Genomic DNA, 14,699 nt, shown 5'->3' on the forward strand with positions numbered 1-14,699 from the left:
CAGTTCACCTCTCAATTCTAGAAGAGTTCGCAGAACGTCTTGGGATCTCAACTCACTTTCAATACCGCGTTTCACCCGTAGACGGACGGACAGTTTGAGAGGACCATTCAAATTCTGAAGGACATGCTGCAAGCGTGTGTGCTGAATTTTGGGGATGGTTGGATTCGATATTACCGCTAGTTGAGTTTGTGTATAATAAAAGTTATCAAGCCAGTATCGAGATAACACCATATGAAGCTTTGTATGGTCGCTAGTGTCGATCTCCGTTGTATTGGGATGAGGTAAGTGAGCGGCAGATTTTGGGACCGAAACTTGTTCAACAGGCCTCTGCAAAGGTCGAACTCATCAAGAAAAGGATTGAAACATCACAAAGTCAGTAGAAGAGCTATGCAGATACTTGCCGACGGGAGCTCGAGTTTGATGTAGGTGATATGATATTTTTTAGGATTGCTCTGATGAAAGGAGTGATGAGGTTTGAAAAGAAATGCAAGTTGAGTCCTAGGTATGTTATGTCATTTGAGATCCTGGAAAGGATTGGTCCAGTTGCCTATCAAGTGCCGTTACCCCCAACTTTGTCTAGGGTTCATGATGTTTTCCACGTGTCGGTGTTGAGGAAATACTTCCCAGATCCTTGGCATGTGATAAGTTATGAGCCTTTGGAGATCAGGGATACGTTGGCATATGAAAAGATACAGTTCAAATTTTGGATTGGAAAATACAGGAACTGCGTACTAAGGAAATACCGTTAGTGAAGGTGTTGTTGTGTAATCATGCAATGGAGGAAGTTTTATAGGAATTAGAGACAAAAATACGTCAGAAGTACCCACAACTTTTCAAAGAGGTTCAGCACTAGACAGGTAGGCGTCTGGTTTTGTGTGAAGGTTGGGTAAGGTAGGTTTGTTTAGTATTATTAGTTTGTTTATGGTTTTTGTATATGGATGGTCTTTGGGAGAGTTTTGTATGGTATTGTAATCTCCCGAGACATTGTGTGTAGTCATGGTATTCTTCCGCCATAGGTGAGAGTATTTAATAAACTTGGAATGGGGCCGCTATGTGGGTAGCTACCAACTCTTCTGTAGAGATGGATCGTGATCAGTAATAGTTAGCAAATTTCAAGGATGAAATTCTTATAAGGGTGGGGGGGGAGATTGTAGGAACCCAAACTCGAAAAATAAAAGAATAGATAAATTAAGGAGAAGAAGGGAAAAATAAAAATAGTCAATGGTTTCACTGAGCTAGAGGAAAATTGTCGACGATTTCAATCAACATGGATGGTCAACTGCCAAACCGTGGACGATTTTGTTAGGGTAGGGAAAACCATCAACGGTTTTCCTGTGGTTTTGCTTACTTAAGGGCTAAGCAAGGCATATTTTTCATAACTCAAACATCCCTCTCTCTCTTTAAAAAGACTTTTGGGACTCTCTTTCTTTACTCTCACTCTTTTGTGACCCCTCTCTCTCCCGTAGGCTCACCCGGAGCCCGTGCTTGGTCTCCAATTAGCTTTCCCTTCTCTCTCGGCTTGTCGGTTCACTTTCATGCAGGATTGGAAATCTAGGGTTTTCGTTTTTGGAACGTTAGCGGTTTATTTTTCAGAAACGGGTAAGGGGATTAAGTTAAGTTAGATTTTTATTAAATTTGAATCGATTAAACTGCATCATATATATATATACTTATGATTTCAAAGGTTATTTCGAAAACCAATTGTTCAAAATGGACTTTACAAATCTAGGATATATGATACAGTATTTTGAATAATTGAATAGTGAAAAGCTTGGTTTTACTTTACAAACTAGCATACTACGAGGTACTCCTCGATTGTTTATTGGACTATACTCAAATACTGAAATTGTGTGGCAGGTGAATAATCTATGTGGTTATTGTATAACCTAATTTGGGTATGGTTGTGAAAATACGTTCTAGAATGATGATTTACATGGGTTGTGAAAATACTGGAACTTTTTGTGAAAAATACTAGAACTATTGGTGTAAAATACTAGATTTTGATATGACAACTACAGGCCGAGTTTTATCTGACGGCTGAGAGCCGAGTTTTTATGTGACGGTTGTATGCCAAGATTTGTAAAATGACAGGTTTTATATGAAATGAGATGTATACTACAATTTTTGTTACTTAAATTGCATGACATGGTTTAAGAACCCTGAGGACCAGTTATATTGTGAGTGCGGTACCGTTGCTAGGGAATTATTTGGCCATGTGTGCCCACACTGTAGTGGAAGTGTAGGGTGGTTTTAGCCGATTGACCTGTGAAGGGTTGATGTACCTTTCCTAGGTTTCGAATCAAGAAGTGGTAAGGCAATCAGACCTACAACGGGGTTGCGGATGCTTGCAGACGTACTTGCAGATGGTTACTTTGAGTTAGTTTGCATTAATCACTCAGGCTAAGCCTTCAGGCCGCATAACCCGTCATGGGGGTTTAGCATGTCGTTTAGTCCCAGGGAGTGTCTTTTATGCATGTCTATTGATTTATGTAAATGGTGTTATTATTTATTGAACTTGTTTATACTGAGGAAGCGAATGCATATTTTTCAACTGTAAAGGTGTGAGTACATGTTTGTAAATTAAAATGCATGAATGTTTATGGCGAAGTAAAACTCTTCGTCCGAGGGCTTATTGAGTAAGGTGAGTGCCATGATAAGTATCAACTATAGCTTTACCCAATTAAAAGGGCAAGGTTACAAACAGTATCAGAGCAAAGGGGTATTACATGTATGAGTGTGTAATCTCCCCTATCCTCGAGAACTCTCGCTTATCAGTTTTTATGTGAAGACCCAAAAATTATAATAATTAATAATATAGAGAAGGAAAAATTAAAAGGGTTAAAATAGGGTTCGTCGACGAATGCCCTAGTTTCGTCGATGAACAGCCTTCTTAGACACGTCGACGAGGACACGTGTCTCATTGATGAAAATATATCGAGAGGGGCGATTTCAGGGCCTAAAGTTCGTCGATGAAAGTTATGAATTCGTAGATGAACTCCCTTATTGGCCTCATTGACAAGGTGACGTTGCTTGTCGACGAAGCCACATGGCCAGTCACCTATATGTAGTCGAAAATTCCCTTTTCAGCAAAGGAACTCGTCCCATTTCACTTTCTCTCTCTAGAAAACGAACCCTTTACCTTCTCTCAGATTTTTGGCTCCGTTTCTCCTCGGCTCAATGATTAGAAGCCACCACGGTGATCCTGAGGTGATTCTTTACAACCTAACCGAAGCAGAATGTTGATTTGAGAAGTTTGGGCACCATCCCAATTTCAAGATAAGTAGAGTATCTTGGTATTTCTAGTATTAATAGGTTTATCTGAACCCAGATTTTGTGTTGTATGAGAATATACTGGTGTTTTGTGAAGTAAAATAAGGGTGTTATGATTTCAGGATTAGGGTGTTTTTGGGACCCTACTGGCATGGGTTGAGGACCTCAACGGTTATTTTTTTAGGAAGCTAGGTAAAGTATAGTTTAGGAAATTACAAATAGGTAGATTTAGGAAATGTGAGTATGATAATTTTCTAAGAAATTCAATATTTTACTGGGAATTTGTATATATGGAATTACAAGATTTTGAGGTTGATACACCGAGGGGGTGAAGGTTGAATTGGAGGCAAGCCTCCCAGTTAGATAGGTAAGGAAAATATGCTATGCTTGGAATTTTAGAATGTTTATTAGTAAATTACATGTTTTTCCAGATTATTATCCAGTATGCAAATTATTTGTATATTAGAAGTTACAGTTTTTAGAACATGAAATATTTATTTATTTAGTTGTGTGGCATGAAATATTATCAGAACAATACAGAAATCCTACAGTTTTCAGATTACTATGATTTACATTATTTATAGAGAAATATGTTTTATCAGATTTTATAGAATTATGAATTAGAGTGTATATACAGTCAATATATTCTACAGACAGATATTATACAAATGGATATATTTTATAGACAAATATTTTACAAACAGATATTTTATAGAATTTACAAATTTTCATGATTCCCAGAATTTTAAAGCCATAACACTATGATGTACAGTTTATAAAGTTCAAATATTATAGATCAGTTATTACAGTATTACAATTCAGATATTACAGTATTTTTAGTACAGTTTATGGTGTTATGGTTATTTTGGAATCATGATGAAATAGTAAGATGTATAAATAGAAAATAGTATTATACAGTATCAGACCCTGATGAATCAGTTCAGATATCAGCAGAGTACGGTATCGTTGCTATTACAGATTAGAGTGCAGTCACACATCTCAGATAGTGTGTAGAGGTTTTCGTTAACCGTGCCTAAAGAGATTGCAAACTCCCCAAAGACTTGGTTGAGGTGGCCGATTTGATGAGGTAGATAGCAATACCGTGCCTTAGAGGGATTGCAGATGGCCGGACTGAGGATTGGTAGAGTTACAAATGACTTATCCTGGTAATCCAACTAGAGTTAAGTCTCACCTATGGGCCGCACAACCCTGTCATGAGGGGTTAAATCATGACGTACAATTTTCTAAGGTAAATATCACAGTTATATATATGTATACAGTTTTACAGAATATCAACAGATATAGTATGATACTAGAAGTACGAAAAAAGTAGAAAACTAAGACATGACAGTTGTATTTTAAATTATGATAGATGCAAGTTGTAATGCCCCGAACCCTTAAACCCGGTCCAGTGCGTTATACCTGATTAAATTACGATAATCCATAAATCAATACATACACAGGGAAAAACATAAACATAATCTCCATACATATAATAGCAGAGTCTACTATTTCCTATCTATAATCCATATTATCCATTCATCACCTGCATTTTCATATATACACATATCTCCAAAACATTTCAGTATTCACAATCATTCCTTTCTCAGCAGACTTAAAACATAAAAACATAACTTAAACTTTATACAACCCAACAGTACTATCAAAAAAATATCCTTTCTGTTTCTAATCCTCAAAAATGCTATAAACCCTCAAGCTCTCTAAGCCCGACCTCGAGGATATCCTGAAAAAGAAATAGTCATATTCGGGTGAGACACATCTCAGTAAGGGAAGAAACACTATATTAAAAACAACGTGTGGCTAACATGAGGTTTATAAATATAATTTTAATAACATTTGCAAAACATTATCATAAACACTGAAACCATTTTTTGAACCTAATCAATCACATGTAAAAGATTTAACTCACAAGATTACCTAAAGATAGGGGTGATTACCCACCCATACAAGTAGCACCCCTCTGCTCTAATACTTAGTCAACCATAGGATCGCTGCTAAAGCATACCAGGGCATTCACCTTACTCAGTAAGCCCTCAAGTACTATATTGATCTCGTACTCACACAGTTCAAACAAAAGTTTATCAGCAAAGGCTCCTAGGAATAGGGAAATCTACCCGCACATACAAATAGTTTCCTTCTGCCTTAGCACGTTATGCAGCCTATTGCTACACTTGATACAACCAGGGCACTCGCCTTTCTCAACAAGCCCTTAGGCGAAGAATTTGCCTCACCCAAACGTAACATGTTCTATTAGCATAAATACTCTAATATCATAATACATTATTCTTTCTGTCATTATTCAACCATTCACTTATGTTCATGTTCATAGAATGTCAATACACGTGGTTCGGTTGACCGAGCATAAGGCCGATCGGTTGAGCCCTCTATGATTTAAAAAAAAAAATGAGGTTCGGTCAACTGAGATAAGGGCCGGTCGGTTGAGTCAAAGGCGATTTCCAAACCTTCATAGGTTTGATCGACTGAGGCTTAACCAGTTCATTTTGACTAGTTGACTGAGTACGCTGAAAAAGCAAACCCTAACGGTCGATTGACTGAGGGCAGTGTGTTCATTTTTGGTCGGTTGGCCGAGGCAATATAATTTTGCTCAGATAATGGTCAGTCGACTAAGGTGTTTTAAACACCCAAGGTTTGGTTGACTGAGACTCTTTAAAAATAAGGATTATTTCCCTTATTATATCTTTAATCCTTTTCAACCCTGTGTGAATAAGTTATAGCATTGAAATTGAAGGGTTATGGATCATATGGTCAGTCTATGGTAATTGAGCATTAAACCCTATCATGCATGCATGCTTGCATTATTATAGACCTAAAATTAAATGCATTTACAAATTAAATGATGAATGTTTTCTTCTTCCTCTTCTTTTGCTCTTCTATCTTCCATGGGATCCGTCAGACATTATACTCTTTGAGTCCCTTTTGGCTTCCATTTTTCTATCGCTTGTGTGTGTGTTGAATCATATACCTGTTCACAAGTTAGGCACACACATTAGTTCCAAGTGTTTTGTTAGTATCATAATAAGAATCGGACTCAAACGTCAACAAGATTAAACCTCGATATTTAAATTAATGTCATGTTTGGTTTGAGGAATAGAATAGAAAAGGAATGGAATAAAAATTTTGTATGAAGAACATAACGAAATCAAGTGATAAATTTGATTCCATTCACTCCAATTACACACACACACACACACACACTAATTGTTTCTGAATTTTGTGTAGTCTTCACAAAAATTAAGAATTATGGCAATTATTTGTAATAATGGGTCGGATTCGTATTTGCTAAATTGTCCATTAATTTTTTTTTTATTTTTCAATAAAAATATGTAAAAATAAAGGACATTCTAAAAATATGATGGACAAATAAATGCAAATTTTAAAAATGTTAGAACTCATTTACTTGTAGAAAATAATTTTTAAAAAATTTTAAAAAAGTTTGTTAATTTTTTAGTTTTATAATAAATGTGTTAAAAATAAGAAATAATTAAATTTTTTGACAAAATATTGACACTTGGGCATAGTTTTATTTTTTATTTTTATTTTTTGAATAATATAGAAACGCAACTTTATTTTTAAATTTTAAATTTATTACAAAAGTTGGAGAATTTGTTTTTTAAATTTTTCCAATTTTTTTTGTCTTACCATGTGTTTGGGAGCATAGAATTCAATTCTTACATTTAGATTCTTATGGATTTAGACATAATATAATATAAAATTCATGCAAATCCAAATCTAGCCATAAAATTCATTCTCATGGTACCTTTTATAATTTTTGAAAAATTAGAAAAAAAAAAAGTTGTCTTTTATTATTATTTTGGAATCTATAAATAAATAATGAGAATTGTCTTACAAAAACTGGACAAGTTTTTTTTTTTTTACTATTTAACATGAAATTTGGAATTCTTTAAAAAACAAAATTTTATAATTCTTTAAAAAATAAAATAAAAAATAAAAAATATTCTCCAAAGCAAACATGCCCTTATATTTTTCTTTTCATTTCATTTTTTTTCTTTCATATTTTTTTTAAAATTACATTCTGAAGTGGAGCAATAAATCAATTGTTAATTATTTTTTACACACAAAGTTTAAAATTTTTTATTTAAGAAAAAAAAAAGAAAAATTAGTCTGACATGCACAGGAAGTAAATTACAAATTGATAGAGTTTTTTTTTTTTTTCCATATTTGATTTTTTTAAAATAAAATATTAAATAATTGTTTGTTGGGAACTTTATTTCCAATTTAATGCATCCTAAATCTTGCTCCAACAAGTTTTAAAAGACGAAACGTTTCCTAACTAACGCGTGGTAGGTAAATCTCGCTGGACCATCCAATAAGTTGGTGTAAGTGGGATAGCATGCGCAATTAAAAAATCAGAATAAATAAATAAATATATGCATTGGATAAATGAATTTCACTGAAGGCAAAGCAAGAAGGGCAAAACAAAAGGCTTATGCAAATCTCGCTAGATGGTCTAGCGAGATTTGTAGCGAGATTTACTTAAATCTCGTAGGACCATCTAGTGAAATTTATCTGTCACGCGCCGTCTCGTCATTTAAAACTTATGTGCGAGTGAGAAATCAGAATAAATAAATAAATATATGTGTTGGACAAACGAATTTCGCTGAATGCAATGCAAGAAGGGTAAAACAAAAGGCTCATGCAAATCTCGCTAAATGGTTTAACGAGATTTGTTACGAGATTTACTTAAATCTCGTAGGACCATCCAGTGAAATTTGTCTGTCATGCGCCGTCTCGTTATTTAAAACTTATGAACCATCCCATGAGATTTAGGACGTATTAAATTGGAAAATAAAGTTTCTACTAAACTGATTATTTAATATTTTATTAAAGAAAATTCAAAAATGGAAAAAACTCCAAATTCAGAACCAGAAAGTAAAATAATAATAAATTAATAAGGGCGGGGAAGGGAAATGGAAATTTAAAAAGGATGAGATGAGGCTGATAGTAAATGAACCCGACGTGAATCGAACACGCAACCTTCTGATCTGGAGTCAGACGCGCTACCATTGCGCCACGGATCCTTTGATGATGTTGTACTTCCAGTTAGTGTTAGTATATCTTCGGAGGGCACCAGTCGAGGGTCGACCACCGTGCCGTTGGCCAATTGTATCGCTAGGAGCAATAAAGAATTTTGTTTTTAAAATTAAGAATGGCTACTCGGGATTCCCCCCTCTAGCTTTTTTTTTTTTTTTTTTAACATGATGACACACAGCCCATTTTCAAGTTAGAATTTTTATTATTTGAATATATAATTGATAAATATATAAATTTTTATTTCATTGTTTAGACTTTAATTTGCATCATTATTAAATTTAGTTTCAATTTTGAAGTTTGAAATCCTAAATTTTTGAGGTTAGGATTTTTATTAAATTTTATGATTATTTGAAGTCATGCTGAAACTCTGATCCCCTAAATTAAGAAATTTTGAGGTCTAAAATATTAATTGCTAGCCTAGTAGAGTTTGATCAAGCTTTTATAGTTCATTATTCTAATATTATATAAATGATACATTTATTTATACATATTTAAAATGTCATATATTATGCATGCATTTAATATTATTTTATAATCAAATCGAGTACGAGTCAAACTCAATATTAAGAACTTCCAACCAGGTGGAACCCAAGTTCTATAATTCAAAGATAATTAGGTTATTCCAATGGTTTGGAGGGGACAAAACATTCTGGAAATTCTTGCTAAAAGAAATATCCCATGATGCCACAACCAATTGCAAAGCCTAGGCTGGTGCAGCGTTCAAATAACCCACGCATGGCTATGGTGCAAACAAGAAAACCAAAACAGCTAGAAAACAAAATCTAGACACCCACAGAGAGAGAGAGAGAGAGAGAGGGGTCTATAGGCAAGGAAACTTATAAGCAAGCCACAAACCTCTTGTTATGTTTATATATGGGTACTAGGAAGTCAAAAAAAAAAAAAAACACACCCTTTCCAACTTTAAGAAATTGGAAACTAGTGATAGAGAATGCCACCCCAAGGAGAATAAATATTTTGTAGAAATTTCTTAATTTTATAGCACTACTAGGGAAGCCTATAGGTATGAATATAAACTAGATCCTGATTGCCAAAGACCAAAAACTATAAATCTTTACGATGAAGAACCCTTTTGCCCTGTGAGGATACTGTGACCTGATCTCATCCTCTTCTTTCTCAACCTCTCAGATATGGCAAAAGCCAGCTCCAGCGACTGTGATGCATTGAGCCTGGGGTCGCAGTGGGTGTGGTAGCGGGAGTTCAAGTCATCAAAAGTCACCGTCTTTGAACCTCCAATGCACTCAGTTACATTCTGCCCAGTCATCTCTAGATGAACGCCCCCGGGATAGCTCCCTTCTTGATCATGAACATCAAAGAAGGCCCTCAACTCTGACTGAAAGAAACATACAGACCTCCAATCAGTACGTGTTAATGGATGCTGTATCAAGAAAAAAACACATCAACAGTTCGGATGTTTCTTCTTACCCTGATTGCATCAAATGGTCGTGTCTTGAGGCCACACGGAGCCTTTATGGTGTTCCCATGCATGGGGTCACTGACCCACGTTACAATAAGCCCAGCCTGTCGCACAGCTCTAATCAGATGTGGGAGCTTTATCCGCATATTATCTGCTCCCATTCGGGTGATTATTGTCAGTCTTCCGGGTTTGTTGTGAGGGTTGAGAATCTCACACAATTTCACAAGCTCTTTCGGATCCATCTTGTCACTCACCTATGTGATTTTCAAGTACAATATCAAAAACGAACATGAGAGCAAACACCAAAAGGGGAAGGGATTTGGGTTGGGGTGGGGTGGGGGCAGAAGAAAAGGGAGATCAAAGCATCCCACGCTAACATGGGTAACAAGTATCTTGAAAGTAACTTCCATGCTTTTTAAAGAAGAAATTGCTTTTTGCTCTTTGAAGTGAGAAAATTACTTCTACGAAGCTTAACAAACAATGCCTAAATTAACCACCACATGGCTCTTATACAGTAAGGTCAGTGTGTCCAATTTTGCAAATCCATCTCACTCGGTGTGCATTTGCTGGGCAATAAGATAAAGGGAAAGAAAACTTGGAAACAGATGGAGCATTAACATCAGAAAATTTGACATTATTACTATTCGAGTATGGATTCCTACTAGCATCACATTTTAGAATGCCTGATCCAAGTCCATGACCGCTAAATCCACCACTTGTTCTTAATATTTTAAGAGAAAAAATATTTCAAGTAATATTATCACCTAAATTGAATTTACACAGTTTAAGGTTGTTTTTGTCAACTCTAAAAAAAAATACATACCTTTATACCAAGCGGATTGGATACACCACGGAGGAATTCAACATGCGCACCGTCCAATTGCCGAGTCCTCTCGCCTACCCAAAGCATGTGAGCAGAACAATCATAGTAGAGGCCGGTTGTAGAATCCTCTCTCGTCAAGGCTTGCTCATAAGGCAAATGAAGGCACTCATGAGACGTCCAGAACTCCACGGTGTTCATTATGGGATGATCAACAGTAAGCCCAGCAGCAGCCATGAAACCCAGCGCTTCATCCACTCTCTGTGCAAGCTCCATATACCTGTCATTAGTCATGGAAGGTTTATTCAGCAAGTAATGACAACAAACCAGCCAGGATACACACAAATTCAAGTGCTACACCAAACATGGTCTGCTCCAGCTTGCCATCAGAATTCAGAAAATCCAATACTCCATAGCATACAAGCCAAATCTATTTAAATAAGAAAGCCAAACTTAATTATGAACCATTTCATTTAACACTGCAAGGATGCTGGAAATTTATTTAGTTATTTCAAATAACTATCTAGAAAGTACTTCAATAAGATAGCCCAAAATAATAAAATTTGATTAATTACTTGTATCTCTTTCAATCTCCTGTGTACAGCCCTGCTTGGTGATAAATCCCCTCAATAAAGATGCCGCAAAACTCACATTTTGGAAGTGAATCTCAGACGGCTACTCCAATAAAAATACCATAAAGCCCACATTCTGAAAGTAAATCTAAGAAACAAGCTGGCTGTGCACAGGTCAAGTAGAAAATTTGTAGAATTTATATCAAATCTACAAGAAACAAGTAAAAAAAATTATCATATTCATATGTACCTGTCTCCTTGTTCACTGTGTTCAACAAAGTCAAGATTCCATTTGGATACTCTTTGCATAGCAGCATAGCCACCAGTGGCAAATGCCCGAAGAAGATTCAATGTACCAACAGATTGAAGGTACGCTCTGATTAATCTTTGAGGGTCAGGAGTTCGAGATTTTTCATCAAAAGCATCACCATTAATATTGTCTCCTCGATAACTTGGGAGCTTTACTCCGTCCTTAGTCTCAAATGGATCTGACCTTGGTTTAGCAAATTGGCCTGCCATCCGTCCCACCTGCATGATTGAAACAAATTCCAAATCAACCATTTGTACAGAATGCTCCACTTTCAGCTTAACTCACTAGTGCAACTGTTGTCATCTAATGCATGGATGGATCCTTGACGAGGCACCATGTTCATATTTAATTTTTTATTATTGAGCTATGGAGAGATAAACACAGCTTCACAGAGGGAAAATATTCAAAATTTGTTCTGAACTAGTAAGGAATAGCTCACCAATTTGGGCAGCAATCATATGAGATGCAGTAACACGAAACATAACCTTAAAGGTTTTAAGGAACAAGCGTGAACCTAAGTAGAAGTGAGTGGGGTCAGTTACACCTACTGAAACTTCGGGGGAAAATGAGTATTGCTTTAAATTTAAAAACTGCTCACGGAAAGTATTCAAAGTTCATTATAAACTAGTAACGAATAAAATTCACCCATTTGGGCAGCAGTTATGAGATGCAGACTATGCAGTACCAGACCTAAGTAGAAGTAACTGCCACCAATGAAAATTTGGGAAAAACAGTACTACTGTATATTCAGATAACTTCTCCCCCCCCAACAGACTCCAAAATAAATAAATTCTGAGATCCCCCAAAGAGATTTCAGTTATTCTCCAATGACCCCATTCATATTATGGTAAATTGCACAATTCTTGTCAATAGAAGCATGCTTATTCCCCATACTAATGCAACTAAAAAATTTATTTATTTATTTATTTGGGTTACATGGGAAGGAAGAATGTCCTAGTGATGGGATGAGTCAAACCAACGTGGGGGAGCAAAAAGACTCAAGAGGCCATCAACCCTAAGTTAATCCCATTCCACTGTAACTGAAAGGGACTCTTAATATACAATCCCAAGCCTCTAATACATCATCATTACATGGGAGGGAAGAACATCCTGGTGATGGGATGAGTCAAACCAAGGTTGGGGAGCAAAAAGACTCATGAGGCCCTTAACCCTGAGTTAATCCCATTCCACCGCAACTGAAAGGGACACTTAATATACAATCCCAAGCCTCTAATACATCATCATTTCATAAATATTTTTTCAATAGCGTATATCTTGCCCTGACTAAGTAAAATTTTTAGGTCTGCCACTGAGGAAATAAAATATGATGAATAAGACAGAAAGGACTAAAACAATGAATGAGCAATACAAGCAGTTCAAGTAAAAGAATATGAATGGAAACTACTGCAAAGCATACAATAGATCGCAATTTGTCATTCCAACACAATGGACAGCATTGATCTTAGAAACTGTCTTTTTGATATTTCCGAAAAACGTTTTCTTTCCACAAGTTTCACATAGAGAAATGGAAGAATGCTAGGTTTGCTGATGTGTTTCCGGATACAAGAGTTAAGAACATCCTATATACGCTACCCAATATCCTCCAGAGTCCAGCTGCAGGGCAATGGACTGCATGAATGAAGGGTAATTTCTCATTCCAACACAAAGGACAGCATTGGTCTTAGAAACTATCTTTTTGACATTTCCAAAAAAATGTTCTTTCCACAAGTTTCGCATAGGGAAATGGAAGAATGCTAGGTTATCTGATGTGTTTCCGGATACAAGAGTTAAAAACATATTATTTATGCTACCCAATATCCTCCAGAGTCCAGATGCAGGGCAATGGACTGCATGAATGAAGGGTACATATCCTGCAGGTCCTTCACAAGTATTTGCCTTCCACGTGATTAGTATATTGTTGAGTATAAGAAGTCTAACATCTACGTAGCTATGGCTCATGGATGCTCATATTTGAGCTTCAGAAACAATAATAGAAGCTAGTAATACAATATCCTTCCCTTTCCAAAAAAACAGCAGCTAATATTGCAATCCTTCTAGTGCAAGTACAGGTATATGCCAACAGTAAACAAGCAAATAATAATCCTTCCCCGCATAGTTGAACCCACCAAGTGAGACCGAGGCCCCAGGCTGGGGTGGTGGCGTTACAATCTGCGAATAGTTATTCAAATCCATCCTCAAATAAGACTCCAAATTTATATTTCTTACATATTCTCATCAATTAAACGAAAATTTTCAGAGGCTTATTAAGAAAGCATTTTTTTTTCCGGCACAATAAAATAAAGGGTCAACTTCTGAAGAAAGTGATCAACACCCATTCAACCAGATGAACTGTCAGCATAAATACACACATAAAAAAAAAAAATGATCCTTTTTCTCTTTAAAGAAAAAGCGTGAAGCTCAAGCGCACAATTACAGTATATTAAATTGACCAAACCCGCCATGAAACAGAACAGCAAGTTTGATAATAAAAAAATAATATTAAGAAAAGGACTTTTTTATCCATCAACAATATTTCTAAAAATTGAATTGGTTCAACAATCCCAAAGCATTCAGGGAAACATATGTTAGTTAATAATTAAATTAACGAGAGAGATAAAGGACCTTGACGATTGGCATCTGAGCTCCGAAAGTGAGAACGATACCCATCTGCAACAACACTCTGAAGGTATCCCTAATGTTAGTCCCATTAAATTCTTTGAAACTCTCGGCGCAGTCGCCGCCCTGGAGAAGGAACGCCTCGCCGACGGCGGCGGAGGCGAGGCGCTCCTCCAGATTCCGGGACTCGCCGGCGAATACGATCGGTGGGAAGGACTCGAGGGTCTGGAGGACCGACTGGAGCTCGTCTGGATCCGGGTAGACCGGCAGCTGGAGGACCGGGCAGGACTTCCAGGTGTCGGGGGACCAGCGGCGAGGCCCGTCGATAGACGGCGCCGATGTGGGTCGGGAGGCATGGACGGCAGAGATTCCTCGCCGGCAGAAGAAAAAGGTGGGGGTGGCGGCGGCCGCGGCGGGGCGGTGGAAGTGGGCGAGGGGGCTGATGGAAGCAGGGGTAGCCATCACTGATTTTTTGTAGGATTTGAGATTTTCCTCTTTCCAATATTTCTAATTTAGAACACAATTTTGAAAATATATATATTCTTAGTTCCAGTAATTTTTTTGAGGCTCTATTTACATCAA

General features: G+C 36.6%; 1 protein-coding gene and 1 non-coding gene across 2 annotated transcripts; both read right to left on the reverse strand.

Moving 5' to 3' along the window:
- Positions 1-8,279: 8,279 nt before the first annotated feature.
- Positions 8,280-8,351, reverse strand: TRNAW-CCA (transfer RNA tryptophan (anticodon CCA)). The gene has a single exon. It is a non-coding gene; the product is annotated as a tRNA-Trp (tRNA).
- An 849-nt stretch (positions 8,352-9,200) lies between these two features.
- On the reverse strand, positions 9,201-14,663 carry LOC131163707 (phospho-2-dehydro-3-deoxyheptonate aldolase 2, chloroplastic-like). The gene is made up of 5 exons (XM_058120395.1): positions 14,124-14,663; positions 11,442-11,719; positions 10,623-10,899; positions 9,808-10,053; positions 9,201-9,715 (listed from the first exon to the last, which is right to left on the reverse strand). The coding sequence occupies exons 1-5, from the start codon at positions 14,577-14,579 to the stop codon at positions 9,437-9,439; spliced, it is 1,536 nt and encodes a 511-aa protein (XP_057976378.1). The 5' UTR covers positions 14,580-14,663; the 3' UTR covers positions 9,201-9,436.
- Positions 14,664-14,699: the final 36 nt, after the last annotated feature.

Source organism: Malania oleifera, chromosome 9, assembly GCF_029873635.1.
Source record: "Malania oleifera isolate guangnan ecotype guangnan chromosome 9, ASM2987363v1, whole genome shotgun sequence".
In the NCBI taxonomy this organism is placed as follows: domain Eukaryota; kingdom Viridiplantae; phylum Streptophyta; class Magnoliopsida; order Santalales; family Ximeniaceae; genus Malania; species Malania oleifera.

What these genes read in the sequence shown, in the direction of transcription:
- LOC131163707 (XM_058120395.1), bottom strand. Translation starts at nt 14,579, where the DNA reads ATGGCTACCCCTGCTTCCATCAGCCCCCTCGCCCACTTCCACCGCCCC. An exon ending in CTCAGATGCCAATCGTCAAG is followed by an intron (nt 11,720 to 14,123) that starts GTCCTTTATCTC and finishes TCAATCATGCAG; the next exon opens with GTGGGACGGATGGCAGGCCA. An exon ending in CCAATCCGCTTGGTATAAAG is followed by an intron (nt 10,054 to 10,622) that starts GTATGTATTTTT and finishes AAAATCACATAG; the next exon opens with GTGAGTGACAAGATGGATCC.